The sequence below is a fragment of the Chrysochloris asiatica genome, unplaced genomic scaffold (assembly GCF_000296735.1).
Source record: "Chrysochloris asiatica unplaced genomic scaffold, ChrAsi1.0 scaffold00002, whole genome shotgun sequence".
Classification (NCBI taxonomy): domain Eukaryota; kingdom Metazoa; phylum Chordata; class Mammalia; order Afrosoricida; family Chrysochloridae; genus Chrysochloris; species Chrysochloris asiatica.
Genome location: NW_006408520.1, coordinates 46,275,197 through 46,293,935, shown reverse-complemented (window position 1 = coordinate 46,293,935; position 18,739 = coordinate 46,275,197). Strand labels below are relative to the sequence as shown.

The 18,739-nt window shown below is 36.4% G+C and overlaps 1 protein-coding gene across 2 annotated transcripts in view; it reads right to left on the bottom strand.

The window, feature by feature from the left end:
- The window catches only part of LOC102811146 (ubiquitin carboxyl-terminal hydrolase 33-like), a 62,946-nt gene extending 46,970 nt beyond the window's left edge, over positions 1-15,976 (bottom strand). For both annotated transcript variants that reach the window (XM_006831022.1, XM_006831023.1), the window contains exons 1-7: positions 15,875-15,976; positions 15,639-15,692; positions 15,201-15,263; positions 12,960-13,112; positions 9,476-9,578; positions 7,673-7,742; positions 1,007-1,120 (exon numbers count right to left, since the gene is read on the bottom strand). In XM_006831022.1, the coding sequence (XP_006831085.1) occupies positions 1,007-1,120; positions 7,673-7,742; positions 9,476-9,578; positions 12,960-13,112; positions 15,201-15,263; positions 15,639-15,692; positions 15,875-15,955 (638 nt within the window). In that variant the 5' untranslated portion in view covers positions 15,956-15,976. The remainder of the gene's footprint in view (positions 1-1,006; positions 1,121-7,672; positions 7,743-9,475; positions 9,579-12,959; positions 13,113-15,200; positions 15,264-15,638; positions 15,693-15,874) is intronic.
- Positions 15,977-18,739: the final 2,763 nt, after the last annotated feature.

Genomic DNA, 18,739 nt, shown 5'->3' with positions numbered 1-18,739 from the left:
AAGATGATGCATGGAGGGGAATGGAACAATGGCAATGAAATGATATAAGATGGAATGAATGTAAAACTAAAGTTCTCTCATGTAAACTATCATATAATTCACAATAAAATGTTAAAAAAATTATTGAAAAAAAAGTCAGTATACTGGAATGAAGCTCTCTGAGGTGAAAGAAAGGTTAAAGGGACACCTTTTCTGTCTTTTGTCTGTGGCATAATAGTCTGGAGGCAGAAATGGGAGTGGATGGATAAAACTGTTTGCTCCTTTTTCATTCTCATCTGCTTTGAATGAAAGCTAATTTTTGTGCTACCTGGAAATAAAGCTACTATGGTTATTTAAAAAAAAAGTTTAAATCGTTGGGCCATGATTCTCTAGTTTGGCAGTGATGTACTGAAACAATGATCCCCTATGCTGTGAACTGATGTGATCAGCCAATCAAAGGTAAGCAGAGAAGGGTGGGATGCAACACCCTTACTCCAGTCACAGCCGTGAGCCAATACAAAGGGACTTCAAAAAGTTCATAAAAAAATACATTATCCTTTAATTCTATTTTTCCATGAGCTTTTTAAAGACACCTCATATACTAGGATTTTCCCTGGGTATGACCTGCAACATCTTTTATCTTACAAGAGGTAAAAGGAGAGAGCAACAGTAGACAAAGGAGCTGCAGTTCCCTTGTACCTGGAGTCCCTACACTGAGAACCTCCTAAACCCAGGAAAAGACTGATGTCACAACACATGAAGATATCCAAGCCCACAGATGTTAAAAGGAGACAAAGACCTTTCCCCAGAGCTGAGGGAGAGATAAAGCCTTCCCCTAGAGGTGGTGTCCTGAATTCAGACTTCTAGCCTCCTAAACTGTGAGAACAAATTTCTGTTGGTTAAAGCCATTCACTTGTGGTATTTCTGTTACAGCAGCAATAGATAACTAATACAACCTCTATTCTTTAAATATTTTAATATTAACACTCATTAAAAATATAATAAATAAGATATATTAAGTGTTTACCTGCTTTTATGCCACAGTTCTGTCATTAACTTGAGATAACTTTTACAAATGGCTGGTTTCTTATCTGTTCGAGCTAGTCCTCCACAGCCAAGAAAAAACTGTGTCAAAGGTGGGCTAATAAAAAGAAAGAACAAAGAAAAACGTTAGACTATAATCAAAACTTTATATGGGTTACTTTCTAGTCATTCAAAATAATTGACAGCACAATCCTTTTAGTACTTATTTCTTTATTCCCTTGTATAGCTACAATTTCTCCCCACTGTATCACCACAGTCCTCCACATTGCCAGATCCAATTAACACCTCTCATTCTCTCTAAATAACATCTGTTATAGGTTATTATCATCATTCCTAAGCTATCCTCTCTTGACAACTGTAATGCACTTTTAATTCTTTTTCTCTTTACTCCCTGGAAATTCTTTTCTATTCTTTGCGTTATCAGACATATAAATATGAGTGTTCTTCAGGACTTCATCTTATGACTTTCCCTCTCTTTAATATTTTCTCTTTTCCCTGGGAGATCTTAAAAATTCATATATGAGGGTTCTTCAAAAAGTTTGTGCAAAAATATAATTAAAAGACAATGGAATTTTTCCTCAAACTTTTGGAAGCCCCCTTGAATATGCCAATGACAGCCAAATGTATATAAAGGCAAGTATCTCAGCTACACTGCAGACTTTTTTTTCTAAATGCCAAAAGTGATAGCTGTCATGGGTATCTCAAATCTAATATGCTCAAAACTTAACTTGCAAGTGGGTCTGCTTTACCTCTAGAATTCTACATCCCAGAAAATTCTACGATTGTTCACCCAGGTAGGAATCTATAAGGCTGTACAGTCTTTCATCAGTTTGATGAGCTTGAGAAAGGCTCCCTGAAATATATTCAGTTATAGGAAAGTAACTGGACGAAGAATCAAATCTTGGTCTGCAAAAAATTTATCACCCTATAAAGGAGCTCTGGTAGCGTAGTGGTTACGAATCAGGCTGCGAACCACAAGGTCAGCAGTTTGAAACTACCAGCTCTTCCGGGGGAGAAAGATGAGACTCTCTGCTCCTGTAAAGATTTATAGCCTTGGAAACCCTGTAGAGGGTCGCTATGAGTCAGAACCAACTCCACGGCACATAACAACAACAACAACAAAGGCATTCAAGGACTTCTGGTGTGGCGCTTCCGGTTAATGTAGTAAACTGCAACGCTGGTTTGGGCCTTTAAGGCTGGCAGTTCCAACTCACCAGCTGCTCCTTGGAAACCCTGTACAGGGTCTCTTTGATTCAAATCCCGACTTGATGGCACTTAGCAACAACAAAAGCAACAACAAAAGCATTGAAGAACTATCAATGCCTTTTTTAGTAACAATAGAACCTTATAAAAGAAGTTACACAGTAAATTCATGGAGCAGTATTGTGTAAAACAAATAATCTGAAGCAATACAAAATCTCAGATTCAAAATTTTGCTCTAGTATTTACTACCTGATAAATTAAACCTGTTTTCTTATTTGCTTACAGACGAAAATAATATTTGCTTAAGAAAACAATCCTGTAGCACTGACCTACTGGATTCTTTCATAATGTGATTCTATTACTTTCATTAAACTTTATACCTCCATTTCTCTATTCATACCCTTTCAACCAATCATTCTCCTAAAAGTGTTTATCTCTGTTGCAGACCGTGTAAGACTAGTCAGAGGTTCGAGGCCCTCTAGGGCCGAGTGTAACAAATGAGGCCACTGGCAGTTAATGGAAAATTGCTTTCATATTAATATTCAGGTATATATATTAAATTAATACACTGGAGCCTTTGACAATCCACAGATAAATGTGATATTTTCCTAAAGCCGAGACTAAAGGTTGTAAGGTTAAGCCTTTCTCCAAAGGATTAACTAAAAATGTCTTAGCTACTTCACAGCTCTTTGTTCCATAGACAAAGAACCCATCCTCCCTAATCCTTTTCCAGGTGCAGCCCATTCACCTGGGTGTCTGGAGTCCTCCTGCAGACCTGGCTCAGGAAGCCGAAGCAGCAGGACTCCGCCCAAGCTTTTGTCTTTATCTCTCACCGTCCCCCACCTTAGCTCAGGGGCTATAGATATGTTAATTGAGCCTGAGAATCCAAGTTGCTGGCCTGGGATTCGAACCAGTCAAGTATGGTGTAAAGTTACCTGAATGTCTGGAAAAGTACTGATGCTAGCTGTACCTTGCCTAAGTCCCTCCCAGCTTGGTGTGAAACTCCTCCCCTAAATAAAAGGAAGGCGCAGAATGAATCCAGGTGCATTACAACTGGCAAGGCATGCGCTTCAGCATGCAGGGTGCACAGTCCAGCCTTGCAACCATACTGCCTGTTTAGCTAACATGTTCACTATGCAGGATATTACGGCCTTCGTGGCTGAGATGTTTGCAATGCAGGATCTGCCTGATGCCAGTCCAGCATTCACTCTGGTTTCGGAGTGTCTCTTTGTCTCCTTTCTGTCTTTTTGTGTATTCTTGATATATATGAATCACCGTCAGGTATCCTCTCCTCGTGAACTGAACCCCAATGTCGAGGCGGGTCCCCGACATATCTCCACTCATGTGCTCCTTTCCTACCATCCTAACAGGTGTAAGCTACCATTACTTGCCTCCCTGTTTGTCCTAACTCCATTCTCTTCCTTCTCTAATCAACTGCCCAAATGGCAACCACAATGATCTTTTTAAAATTTATACTGGATTATTTAATTCCACTGTTATACAAACACTTCAATGTTTTAAAGTCAAACCAAACCCACTGATGTCCACTGATTCTGACTCATACCAATCCTACAAGACAGAGTAAAAACTGCCCAATAGGGTTTCCATGGCTGTAATCTTTATGGATACCACCACTCATATGTCAGATTGTCCTACTGTGGTGGCTTGTGTGTTGCTGTGATGCTGGAAGCTATGTCACAAATATTTTAAATACCAATGTCAGATTTCAGTGAAGCTTCCAGACTGAGGTAGACCACTTCTGAATGGTTGCTATTGTTAAGCGCCTTCAAGTTGGTTCCAACTTATAGCAACCCTGTAAAGAGATTCCAAGGAGCAGCTGGTGGGTTTGAACCATCGACCTTGCAGTCCAGTGCATTATCCTGCAGCACCACACTAGGATTCAGAATTGTTAGCCACTGAAAACCTTATGAATAGCAATGGAACATTGTTTGATATAGTAACAGAAGATGGGCCCCTCAGGATGGAAGGCATTGAAAATTTAACTGGAAAAGAGTCTCCTCCTCGAAGTAGAGTTGACTTTAATGACACAGAGGAGCAAAGGTTTCAGTACCTTCATTTGCTGATGGGGCACAACTCAAAATGAGAAGAAAACATGTGCAAACATCCATTAATAATCAGAACATGAAATGCACAAAGTATGAGTGCAGGAAATGGGCAGTTGTCCAAAAAAAAAGAAAGAAATGGAACACAAATAGATTGATATCCTAGACATTATTGCTTTTGTTGTTGTTAAGTGCTGTAGAGTTGGTTCCGACTCATAGCAACCCTGTATAGGGTTTCCAAGGAGTGGCTGGCGAGTCTGAACCACTAACTAACCTTGCAGTTCAAATAGATCTGAGGTTAAATGCTTATTCTACGGACCCACACCAGGACTCCTAGGCATTAGTCAATTGAAATGGAGCGGTATTGGCCATTTTGAATTGGACAATCATATGACTTACTGTGCTGGTAATGAAAAACTCAAGAGAAATGGCATCACATTAATTATCAAAAGAATATTTCAGATATATCTTGAAGTACAATATTCTCTGTGATAATATCCATACTCCTCCAAGGAAGATCAATTAATTCAAATGTATGTAATCACTAACGTCAGTGATGATGAAATTGAAGAATTCTACCAACTGTTTTATCTGAAATTGATCAAACATGCAATCAAGATGCACTGATACTGATGGGTGACTGTCAAAGACTTCATTTTGCTTGTGTCTTCAATCAATGTTCATAGAAGCAGCAGTCAGGAAATCAAAAGACATATTGCCATTAGGCAAATCTGCTGCAAATTATCTCCTTAAAGTATTAAAGAGCAAAGATACGAGTTTGAAGACTAACTCTGCATCTGACCAAAGCCATGTATTTTCAATGGCCTCATACTCACGTAAAAATTGGACAATGAATAAGGAAGACCACAGAAGAACTGACACATTTGAATTATGGTGTTAGAGAAGAATACTGAAAGTACCATGAACTGCCAGAACAACAAACAAATCTATGTTGGAAGAAGTACAGCCAGAATGCTCCTTAGAAGGGAGGATGGTCTCCCGTTCTTTGGACATGAGGTCAGGAGGTATCATTTCCTCAAGAACATCATGACTGGTAAAGTGGAACATCAGTGAAAAAGATTAAGATCCCTATGAAACAGACCACAATATCAACCCAGTGGTTTCAAACATGACAATAATTGTACCAGAACCAACTGAACGGCACCTAATAACTGTCTTTACAGAAGCAGACTGCTAAACCTTTCTCCCATGGAACAGGTAGTGGGGTTCAAACCACTGACCTTTCAGTTAGCAGCTGAGTTCTTAACCACTGTATTACCAAAGCTCTTCAATGGCTTCTTACAACACTGATATTAAAGACAACATCTTTAACATGTCTTACATGACCTCGAAAGGAGCTCTGATAGAATAGTGGTTACAAATCGGGCTGCTAACCTCAAGGTCAGCAGTTTGAAACTACCAACAGTTCCGCGGGAGAAAGATGAGGCGTTCTGCTCACATAAAGATTTACAGCCTCGGACACCCTCTGCAGGGTCGCTATGAGTCAGAACCGACTCCACGGTACATCACCACCACATGATGTGGAACATAAACTGACATACTCACTATACTGCTATCATATAGGTTTACTTCTGGTTCCTCAAAAATATAATAGCTCTTTCCTACCTCAAGGTTTACACAGTGTTAATCCTTCTGTCTAGAATGTTTTCATGATTTTTTCATCCAAATTATATTCATTCAAATTAAATGTTTCTTTTTCAAACTCTTTCTCTATCTTTTATTAAAAATTAAGTTCTCTCTATTTCAAAGGGTTATGGAACAAGATTACAATTGAAGGTAAAGCATTTACACAAAAAACAAACATATTACCATCCAGTCGATTCTGACTCATAACTACCCTTTTGTTGTTGTTAGTGCCGTCTAGTCGATTCCGACCCATAGCAACCCTGTATAGGGTTTCTGAGGAGCAGTGAAACAGTAAAACTGCCCCATAATGTTTCCTGGGCTATAAATCTTTACAGAAACCGATCGGTACATCTTTCTCCAGTAAAGCACTGGCAACTTAAAACCAACCTTAGGTGTAACAGCCAAGTGCTTTATCATGGTGCCAACAGAGCTCCTTAAGTTACAGAAGGTCATAAATTTAAAAAAATGAGAGAGAGTATTTTGGGAATAAAATTAATGAGAAGACACCCTAAAGCAAGAGAAATTTAAAAATCAATCAGGAATACCTACATTCAGTTTCCAATTAGTTTTAAAACAGCAACCCAGTAAAATAAACAGTATGCCAAAACCAGTGGATCTAAACTTAGGCACAATACCTGCCCCTACACCTACTTAAGGAATCCTGGTGTGACACTGTAAGATAAGTATGTGAATGCTAACGACAAGGTTGGTGGTTCAAATCCTCCATTCACTCCTCAGAAATGCTATGCAAGACAGCTATGAGTCGGAACTGACTGGATGGCAGATAACAACAATAGCACCTAATTACGATAAAAACAACAGCAAAAAATGGAATTTTTCATGGGACTTTCTACTGAAGAAAAACATAAAATATTTTCATTGAATCACTCAACTAAAAAGAATTTGAGAAAATTACTGTAAATTCAATTCTATTTATAAAAAAAATTGCTCATAGGCATACAACTACCTTGGGGACTAGGCCAGAACCAGCACTCCAGGAAAACTGCAGGCACCCATAGAGCAACCCTCTTGGAAAAACAATGGCTTATGTCCTAACCCAGATTCTTGGGAGTTAATATGAAAAATGGGATAATAACTTTTGAGAAACATTTTCATTTGAAATATTTAGTTAATCCACACAATTTTCTAAATGGGGACATTTTAGAATGTGGAAAGGGGCAAAAAACAACCAAACAACAAAAAACAAAACAAAACTCTGGAAGGAGATGGAAAAAACTAACTACAAATTTACAGAGTCCTGACTGCTAGGGAAGGTTTCAGGGTGGTATAAATAGTTTGTTCGGTTACTAAGTTTGGTGGTTCAAGTCCACTAAGCAGTGCTGCAGAAGAAAAGCCTGGCAATCTGCTCCTGTAGTCAAGAAAACCCTTCCGAACAGCTCTACTCTATAACAGTCCTGGTGTGGGTTAAAATGCGCTGAACTGCAAAGTCAGTGTGAACCACAAGGTAGGCAGTTCAAGCTCATTAGTCACTCAACAACAACTCTATAACATATGAAGTTACATGCATTGAAACTGACTCAAAGGCAACAGATTTAGTGTTTGGTTTTACTGGCTAAAGGAACTAATAAAATGTTATTTTCTTATATTGTCAACGTATGTATTTCTTTTTTCCCCACTCATCTCTATTTCATTCCTTAGCATACTACAGTTTACTTATCTACTCAGAGTGACCTTAAAAACTATAAAGCAACAATAAAATTAATTTTTCTACTTACCAATTAGAAAGGGCCTGCAAAGCTGCATTCATATAACAAGTATTTCCAATATTTTTCAAACCTGTAAGTCCTATTAAGAAAAAAACAAAAATTATGTTATCCTTCAATTAATATAAAACTGGCTCAAATTTCTAGACATTATTCAGTATGTAGACATAGTTCTCATACTATGTCATATTCTATAGAATACAATATAGCAACTCTGTTGGAAATCTTGTTCTTGTTATTGCTAAGTGCCATCGAGTTGTACTGACTCACAGCGATCCTTATATAGAGTTTTCGAGGAGTGGCTGGTGGGTTTGAACCACCAGCCTTGTAGTTCAAACCGACCTTGCAGTCCAGTGCTTATCCTACAGCACCACACCAAGACTCTTCAGAGACACCAAATTACTGAGCTGCCAGAGAACTTCAGGAGTCCTTTGAGTGGTGAAAATAGTTAAGTTCTTAACAACTGAAAGGTCAGCGGTTCAAACTCACCTAGAGGCACCCCAGAAGAATAGTCACAGTCTTAAAAACTTTGTGGAGCACAGTTCTATTCTACAATACATGGGGTAAGTGGTTTGGTCTAGGTGAGAAAACTCCAGTTATTAGTTCAATATCTGAAATTTACTGAAGCAAAACATCCTTTCATACTGTCCCTTAACTAAGAATATACACTTTAAAAGAGCACAATTCTGAGACTTAAGTCTGCAAAAAACCTGTCATGATAAGTGATAAACATCCTTTTCCTATCCATTTAAACTTATTACACAGAAAGCAATATATATTAGGCAGAGTCATATGAAATTGATTTTCCAACTTTCAAATATGGCATTTCATATGGTCTAATCTAAAACAGTTAAGAAATAAGGAGGTATTTCTCTCTCCACATATGTTCAAATCCACATTTGTCAGCTCACACCATTATTAAATTAAAAGATGAAGTAACAGATAATTCCAAAGTGAAATTATAAATGCTATTTGGATTCAGAACAAAAACACAAAGGTAGGGCTTCTGAGGCTTTTAAAAAAATCTTTGTGGGAGCAGAAAGCCTCATCTTTCTTCCAAGAAGTGGCTAGCAATCTCAAACTTCAGACTTTGTGCACAGTCTGTAGTCCAGTGCTTATCATATGGAGCCACCATGCTATTTTCAGATAACTGTTTAACTACACAACCAAATACACATAACCATATTCCAAATATCTAATTTCAAATATTAAAAGAAGATTTGGAAGTGATCACATAGAAATAAAAGATTTTAGATGTGTTTTTATCATATGATATTAACTGAGATTATTAAAGTTTTTAAAAATCCATAATTTCAATTACACAACAGAAAATTTAAACTAAGAATTCTGGATCTAAAATAATTTGAAAAATTCTGAAGCAATGTTTCTCAATATACAAGGGGTGGGAACAAGGTGAAAGGTGTACCAGAATCACCTTTATTCATTCTTTAAATGAAGGATATCTCTTGGAAATTCTGTTAAGAGACTATCTTTACTGACACATGTAAATAAAAAATGTGTTAAAAACACATCTCCAAACATGAATTAAGTAAAAGGTCATAATGCAAACTGAAAAAGAGATTAGGATCCCAGATTTGGAAAAGTAATGCTAAAGTAACAGAATATCAATTACCAAATGTATAATTTTTTTTTTTTTTAACAAATATAATTTTACTATTAAATTCAGATTGTATTGCTAAGTTATTATTTCTAGAGTCCCTTTCAGCTACAGCATGTGAAACTTGCATTATATAGTTCCTAAAGAAATGAGCAGTGTCATACAAAGGAGGTGTTACACAGCAAAATTATTTTTACCTCTTGCCTTAAGTTCACCTTCTTCTTCTGCTTCTATATCCAGATCATTAAATACAGCAACCAGAGGAGTTTTTAAAGTTGCATTACTGGGTATTTTAAAATCCTTGATTATAAAAGAGATAGCACATTTTAATTTAGATTAACATACAATGACATAATTTTAACCTATGTAATATCTATGCTCTAAAATATTAAGAAATATTATTTTATTAGTAGAACCCCATGTAAAACTTTGTGGTTTTAATAATTATGAATAAAATTTACTTTTATAAGGATCTACACTACGCAACAAAAGTTATCTTAACAAATGTTCTTGTTGTAGTGTCACTGAGTTGGCTCTGACTCATAGTAACTCTATTCATAACAAAATACAACATTGCCTGGTCCTGTACCACCTTCACAATTGTTGTTAAACTTGAACCCACTGCTGCTGCCACTGTGCCAATCATTTCATTAAAGGTCTTCCTCTTTTTCACTAACACTTCATTTTCCCAAGCATGATGTCTTTCTCCAGGGACTGGTTCCTCCTAACAATATGGCCAAAGTAAGAGAGAGAAAGTCTCACCATCCTGGCTTCGATTCTGACTATATTTCTTCCAACACATATTTGCTTGTTCTTCTGGCTATGAATGGTATTTTTAATATTCTTTAAAATTCACAAGTGTGTCAGCAATTGTGAAGATGGTCCAGGAATGGGCAGTGTTTCTCATTCTGTTGTGGCATTCAATGGCATCTAATAACAACAACAACGCCTAGGACACAGACGTTTATGCATTCCATTTCATATTTAACAACCTCCAATTTTCCTACTTTCATACTTCGCACATTCCATGTTCCAATTATTAGATTTCTACAGGTGTTTCAAAATTTCAAAATGGAATTTCAAAAATGAAACGGAAGACATAAACATTGATATCCTAGGCACTACTGAGTCCTAGTGTGGTACTGTTGGGTAAGCACTAGACTATAAGTCAATTTAATCTGCAAGGTTGATGGTTCAAACTCATCAGCCAGTCTTTGGAAACCATATACAGGATCACTAAGAGTCTGAACTGACTCAACAGCACTTAAAACAACAGCAATACAAAAAAACTGACAGACGAGTAGTGGTACCATATGTAGCTGAAAAATACACCACACTTTATAGATGATTTTTCAGAATATAAAATTAACTATTAAGATCGAAATACAGTTAAGATCTTTGTCTTTTCAGATTTTTCTCTCTACTAATAAAAAAATAGAAGCTTTTCACCAGAAAACACCAACATACCTGTGGACTTCTACAATCTAATACATGTAACACTTATTTTTATCCCTTTATATTAGATGGTATAAACACTTACTTTAAACGGTTAATGTAATATTTCAATATGAATCTACAGAATTTCCTTAAACTCAGAGCTTACAACTAACTGATCACTTGTTGTCCCAATGCTAGCTCACACAATCGAAAGAAACAAACAACTTTTACCTATTATTTGAAAAAACTTGGGTGTGCTACATAAAAATCAGAATTTCCTAGTTATCACAATATCAAATGGTCTAAGCACATTGAACCTTTTTTGGCAACAAGCAGTTTTAGGAGGAAGCTGAATAGCTACATGCAGGTAGCATATATTCTTTGTGCTTAATTAATAATTTTTTTTATTACTCTGTACTTTAATAAATTAAAATTCTCTGATTTATTACTGCTCTATCGCTCCTTTATACTGTAAACAAATGCAATTATTCCCACCCACTTTATAAAAGGGGGCTTTAAAAGTTGGTGGGAAAATGTCTTTATCTTTTAATTCTGTTTTTCCAAGAACTTTCTGAAGCTCCCTCATACATTTACTTTATCTTAATGGCAGCCATTACTAGCCATCTGAGTAGGCCTTATAGTCTCACTTTGTTTTTTAATTAATGATTATTTTTATAAAGATGTTACATAATCACTGCAAAGTATTTAAATACAGGTAAGAACAGAAGTTAAAAAAAAAATAATCCATAATCTTGCATGTAAAACAAACGTTTGTTTTAATGCTTTAATGAACTGGATTCAAAACAACCTCCAAATTGTATATCTCTAAAGAAATGTATAGAGTCCTGGTGTGGCACTATGGGTAATGCGCTGGAATACAAAGTCCACTTGAACCGCAAGGTTGATGGTTCAAGCTCACTAGGCACTCGTTGGAAACCCTATACCGGGTTGCTATGTGTTGGAACCAACCCCACAGCACTTGACAGCAACAGAGAAATTTATACAAGTAACTTTTTCCTTCTGGGTAATTTATTCAACAATGCAATCACCAGAAAAGTTACATGAGATAAAATCCAAGCCTTTTATGAGTTAACATATTTACAAGCCATCTGAAAAGTATCAGTATATTTATTCTACCAGATTCAACATTCATTAACATTTGCAATCTATTGTTTTACCATACTTTGCACAAAAGTACTTTGATTTTTTTCAGTTATTTTTATTTGTATTTCTTCTTTGTGACTTTTCTGCAGTTATTCAAGCAGCATTCCAGATGTACACTAAGTATTGCCCTTACTTCCTATTGTAATCTTAACTTTTAGCCATCATTCCACATTTTTAATAATGTAAGATGAGTTGAAGAAAAATTTTTTTCACATTAGCAGGACTTTCAATAAGGCTAAGCACAGTTTTGAATGTCAAATAGGTACCAGTGACAAAAACAGTAATGGTGGCAATTTATGAACTAGAGTTCTAAAACTGAAATTAGAAATGCAGCACACATATTCCTTGTCTGAAACCTAATCACTTGAAATTACACAATGTACAAATTAAGCAAATTCATTTTCACAAATGTCTAACTCAGAATGTGATAAAAGATACAACAGAAAAATCAAACAGAGTTGGCATCAGTGAACACATGCACACAAACACATACTCTGTGATTTCTCTACTACACACGGGGAAAAATGTTTGCTAATCTGTTCAAACCACACAGAACAATGATCAAAATAACTTAGAAAAAAAAAATCAATTTCTTTTAATTCTAATTTCATTTTCCTTCTATTTTTATATGACCAAATAATTCTGAAACTTAAATGACTAATCAATGACAAGGATACACATGTTCTTGACTCTTGATCCAACCAAAAAGAATCTTTAACCAAACACTAAAGCTAAGCATCATTATATTCTATATGGTTCTTAATAATTTAGCAAATTCCTCAAAGTCATATCTATGAGTAAGGAAGTCAAGGGATGGGGATAAGGAAGCTCAATTTTTAATAATGCTCTTTAAAAATTCATTAGTTACTTTTCTGTCTTTAGCTAGGTGGGCTTCAATCTCACCCTAATTTTTCACTCTCTGAAAGACCAAACACCAGTATGAATGCTACATTTGAGGCAAAAAAAAAAATATTAAAGAAACTTTTTAAAACCGTAAGTCAAGCAATATTCTTTTAAATTTCAGCTATTATGACAAAATCTAAAATTATTTTATATTTATAACTAAATGGATTTAATTACCTGGACACTGTTTTCTTGTGTTGGATGAAGTTGTCTTAAACGAGGCAATGAAGGCTGAGTTCCTAATTTCCTATCTAAAAATACTTCTTCGCTGCAAGCATAACACCATACTCGAAGAGTAGTAAGATTCACAGTAAGATAATGCTTTGTCTCCTGTGTAATTTTCAGGGTAAGGAAGGAGGGGGAACAAATTTAGATATAATTGGAAAATATTAAAAAGATCATAGAAGATAAACTGCTGGCCTTGAATAAACAACAATATGCTTAAAACTATATCACAATAGAAATTCTTGAGATAAACTGCTCCACTACGCTAAAGAGTAATATTTACGCCTATTTTAGACATTATTCTATTATCATTATACAAACATAATCATAGAAAATAAGTCTGCTTTGAATTAGCAAGTAAGTACAATCACAGTAACAACTGGTAATAATATGCAATATTCCAAGAAACCAGAATGGCAAAGGATTCAAATGACATGAGTTAAAGCATAAACCATTCAACCAATGGTGAGCATATGATCTTGGATAGATAAAAGTCCAGACTTTCTCAAGTAAAAGAAGAATAGCCTACAAAGAATGATTTGAGTGACTACTGTCTCAATCCTCCCAAGGGTGGCACATAGCTAGTACCTTCTAGATGTATAGAAGTGAAGTTAATTAATCACACACAATGATACCTTTAAGTCTTGGAGTATTTGAGTTTCATTATCTTGAGACGCCCTGGTTGAAAATGGCTGGATGCTAAAGAATTGTCAATGTGTAAAACATGGGATTCATTCTCAAGAAATTTTAACAGTATAGAACAGGAGAATTGGAGCTCTGGTAGTATAGTGGTTACAAATTGGGCTGCGAACCGCAAGATCAGCAGTTCAAAACTACCAGCTGTTCTGTGGGAAAAAGATGAGGCATTCTGCTCCTGTAAAGATTTACAGCCTCGGAAACCCTGTACAGGATCACTATGAGTCAGAACTGACTCCACGGCACACAGCAGCAGCAGCACATATGACTGCCTGGTTTTGGTCTATTTTATTGTACATCTTATTAGTTAAATGGAGTCCTGGTGTGGCACTGTGGGTTAATGTGCTAGACTGCAAGTCAGAACCGTAAAGGTGGGGAGGTTCAAGCTCACCAGCTGCTCCTTGGAAACCCTATACAGGGTCGCTATGAGTTGAAACTTAACAACAACAACAAATCATTAGTGATCTGTATTACATACAATGCTGCAGCACGTAACTATTTATATTACCATTCTTAGATGTTTACTCATATATTTGTTTCCAAACCCCAAAGATAAATACAGTATTTATAAAGATATTAATAATGAAAAAAATTATAATGAAGTGTCTGGTTTATATCAGAACTGACTGTGACAGAGTCTCTGTAATGATGAACCCCATCTTAAGTTGGGGACTGCAAGTACTATAAAGGAGGCATAGGGGAGTAGTTAATCTTACAGTCCAGGAACAGAGGACCATGACTGTCAAGGGAGAAGAGCAGGAGTGGAACATGGGACCTATAGAGAGAAGCAGTGACACCAGAGATGGAGAAGAGATGAGGACATGGAGAGATAGAGCAGCTGAGGACTCTAGACTCATGGAAAGAGAAAGGCTGTGTACTGGCAGCCAGGAGGTAGGCTTGCAGAATGTGCCCTTTAGTTGTTTAAATGATTATATATTCTTGAGTGTTTTTGTGTATACCCCCCCACCCCCCAAAAAAACCCCAGAGGGAATCAAAGCAAATACTGTTAAATGATGATGCAGGAGATTGTAATCATTGCACTGAAATGATGAGTAAAACCAATGTTCTCCATGTAAACTATCACTCAATTCACAATAAAAACATAAAAAAAAAAAAAAAAAAAAAAGGGATTCCAGTCAAAATGACAAAGAGGGAAAGCTAACCTTTAAACTTAGATTTTAAAAAGTTAACAAACCCCTGTCATAGCGCTAAGCATCCACTCTCTTACCTCGACTTTAATAACTGCCCAATATTCCAGCTATTACTTCCATACAGCTGGAGGTATAATTCTTAAATTTCTCATAATTACAACCTTCTTATAGTATAGATATTCTTAGAAATCTTCTCTCCACCTTTCCCAGAGTATTAACCTTTAATTCAATTTACCCAAAAACAAAATTTTCAATTACACTACAAATTACAAATTTTTATTTGCTTTCACTTTCCCTTCACCTTAATTTTTAAAAAGTGGTGCATTAAAACTTGTTATGTACATACCTGAGAATGTATGGTGCTGTGATCTACTTTTGATTCACCACAGCCAACATATGAACATTTATTCTGTAAGTAAACAAAAAGGGAAATAAGGCATTTTGTAACATAAATTGTAAATATATAATATTGTAAATATTGTAATTAAGCTTTGATCACTTATTTTAACTCAATGATTAAATGACTTTCCATAGTCATCAATTTAACCAAACGATTGCACATACAAAAGAACAAAATCAGAGTATTTCTAAGTAAAAAGTTATGTCATCTCTAATGAAAGGTATGCATAACATATCTCAGAGTGATTTAGTTCAAAACTTAGTATTTTATACCAACGGACTTTAAAGGGTGCTCATTTACAAAACTTAAGTGTCATCCTCCTCTGTTAGTATTATTCAGATATAATTTTTTTTATAACAGAAAACTTTTGAGAAAAAAACATACCTCCAGGCAAGCCCAAAGATTTGGTCCTCTGACTTTACAATCCTGACAAGTACCCTATGAAAAGAGATCATTTTGACATCATTGTGACAATGACATGCCTGAATACATGTTAATTCACTAATAACATCATATACAAAAATTGGGATTCTTGAGCATAGCACATTATAGTAATTTACTAAAAATCATTTTGAGGAGAATATGATATGCAAAGGAGGAAAGAAGATCTATTATCTTACATGAGATTTTTGTATTAAATCTTCTTTTGTTATTTCTCCAACTGAATCCAAATGTGAACAATGATTTCTAAAAGATGACATTTTGCTGGAAATTTTTTCCTGTTTCCCAAAGCTTCCAGTATGACACAATACCTATAGGAAAAGTGACAGAAAATAAAAAATTAGAAAATATCAAAGTCTTAAAAATGAAATTTTAACAATAAGTATTTATATCTTTGCTTTACAAAAGAAATATGGTAGGTTTTGTTGTTGTGAAGTGCTGTCGAGTCAGTTCCAACCCACCGCAACCCTGAATAGGATTTCCAAAGAGCAAGTGGTGAGTTTGAGCCACCAACCTTGCATTCCAGCACATTAAGCCACAGTGCCACATCAAGTGTGTTTCATAATTGAGGTTAACATGAACAGTGAAAATTTCTACACCACATTCCATTGAGATAAACCAACACAACTTGGTTCTTTATGCCTTTTGCTGCTTTCCCGCTCCGCAGCCATTACACTTTGCAGAGATAAATGAAGAGAAAAGCAATTAATTTTGAAGGATCCCTAGTGATACAGAGGTTAAGCACTCAGCCAATAACTGAAAGGCTGGTAGTTCAAACCCACAAGTCCACTAGCCCACTGCTTCCAAAAAGATACCAGCATTGGAAATCTGTAAGGCAGTTCTACTTTGTCCTATAGGGGAGCTATGAGTCACAATCAACCCAACAGCAACTAGTTTGGGTTTTTAATATGTGTGTGGTGCTGTGGGTTAATGCGCCAGACTGCAAAGCCATTTGAACTGCAAGGTTGGCGGTTCAAGCTGACCAGCTGCTCCCTGGAAACCCTATACAGGGTCGCTATGGGTTGGAATCGACTCGACAGCATTTCACAACAACAACATGTGCACCAGAGTGCAAAGCCATTTGAACTGCAAGGTTGGCGGTTCAAGCTGACCAGCTGCTCCCTGGAAACCCTATACAGGGTCGCTATGGGTTGGAATCGACTCGACAGCATTTCACAACAACAACATGTGCACCAGAGTGCAAAGCCATTTGAACTGCAAGGTTGTTAGAAAGCACTTAACAACAATAACAACATATATTCATCTAAGTAGGCCTGATGACACTATAGAATAAGCACTTAACTGCTAACCATAATTTGGTAATTCAAACCCACCAGCCATTCCAAGGGAGAAAGGTGAGGCTGTCTGTTCCTATAAAGATTTACAGCCTCATAAATCCTATATAACTCACTATAAATCGATCAGAATCAACTAGATGGCAGTGGGTTATCTATGGCAACAAGTTCTGTTTTTTTTTCGTTTATATACTTTACAGGGGGAGTCCATGAATGGCACAAATGGTTAAGTGCTCAACAACTAGCTGAAAGGTCGGTAGTTAGAAACCATCAAGAGGTGTCTCCGAAAACAGGCCTGGCACTTTCTGCAAGGTCACAGGTTTGTAGATGGTATTGAGCAACCCTACTCTGTACACATAGAGTAGCCACAAGCTGTCATGAACTCAATGGTAACCAACAACGTACCTTATGGGTAAGAGCATGGGTTCTTCAGTCAAACAGACCGAGGATAAACAAGTAATAGTAGCATGGCAATACCAAACTTATATTGTTGTTCTTAAGTGTTGTCGAGTCAGTTATAATTCATCATAGTGACCCGAGGACCACCTGGAGGGGTTGAGCCACTGACCTTGTAGTTAGCAGTCCAGCACTTATCTAACATCATACCAGAATTCCAACTAATTATAGCATTATTATAATTAACAAATGAGGCAATAAGTATAAAATAAATACATAAAGAGATGTGGCCCTGGGTGAACTACAGCCCAGCTGGGAGAAGCCCTGATATCCAACCAAAAGAACAATTATGGAAGTATATTCAAAACTTCACACCTCAAGATAGAGTCTTGATCACAGAGAAGAGTTTGGGATGGGAGGTGGCAAAGATGTTACTTTGAAACTATGAAGTATATAAACTGTTCAAACAGACAAACAAAAAGAAACGATGTATGATGGTTGGGGAGGGGGACAGGGGAATGGGGGAGGGAAATTATTCATGGGCTACAGGGCAGACACATGTTGATATATGACAGGGCAAACAATATATAACAAGAGGGAGGTTAACAAGAAAGATGAAGGTAGCAGGAGACACAAGGAAGAATGTAACAGAGGTAAACGATGTCAACTGTTGGTACATGGATGGGATTACAAATATGTAAGAAAACGAAATATATCACTTGTTCAATGTAAAACCAATGATCTGCTTTGTAAACCTTCACTCAATTCACAACGAAAAATTTATATATGAAGTCCTGGTGTGGCACTGTGGGTTAATGCGCCAGACTGCAAAGCTGTCTGAACTGCAAGGTTGGCAGTTAAAGCTCACCAGCTTCTCCTCAGAAACCCTATACAGGGTTGCTATGGGTTGGAATTGACTCAACAGCATATATATATATATATAATTTTAGTAAGCACTCTGAAACATCTTAAAGTAATTGGTGAGGTCTCCTACTCCCCTCCCCATGAAACCTCCAGTTTAAGGCTGAGAAAGTTTTTCATATCAACTATATTTTTCCTATTATTCTTCAAGAGTTTCCTCAAATCCATTAACGTCAACAGAAGGCAAAGTGTTTTAGAATTCCAATTCACTTAATTTCCCCCCAAAGAACCATACACTGTTATAAATATAACCTCTGAATTTAAAAAATGATAGCAATAATACCAATTATTACTGTAATTGTAATATTTCTCATTTTCAACTATTTCTGCCAAACTCTTTGATCTTCATAAGTAAATGTTTCAAGTCCTCTTCACTTTCAGCAAGCAAGGTTGTATCATCTGCATATCGCAGGTTGTTAATGAGTCTTCCTC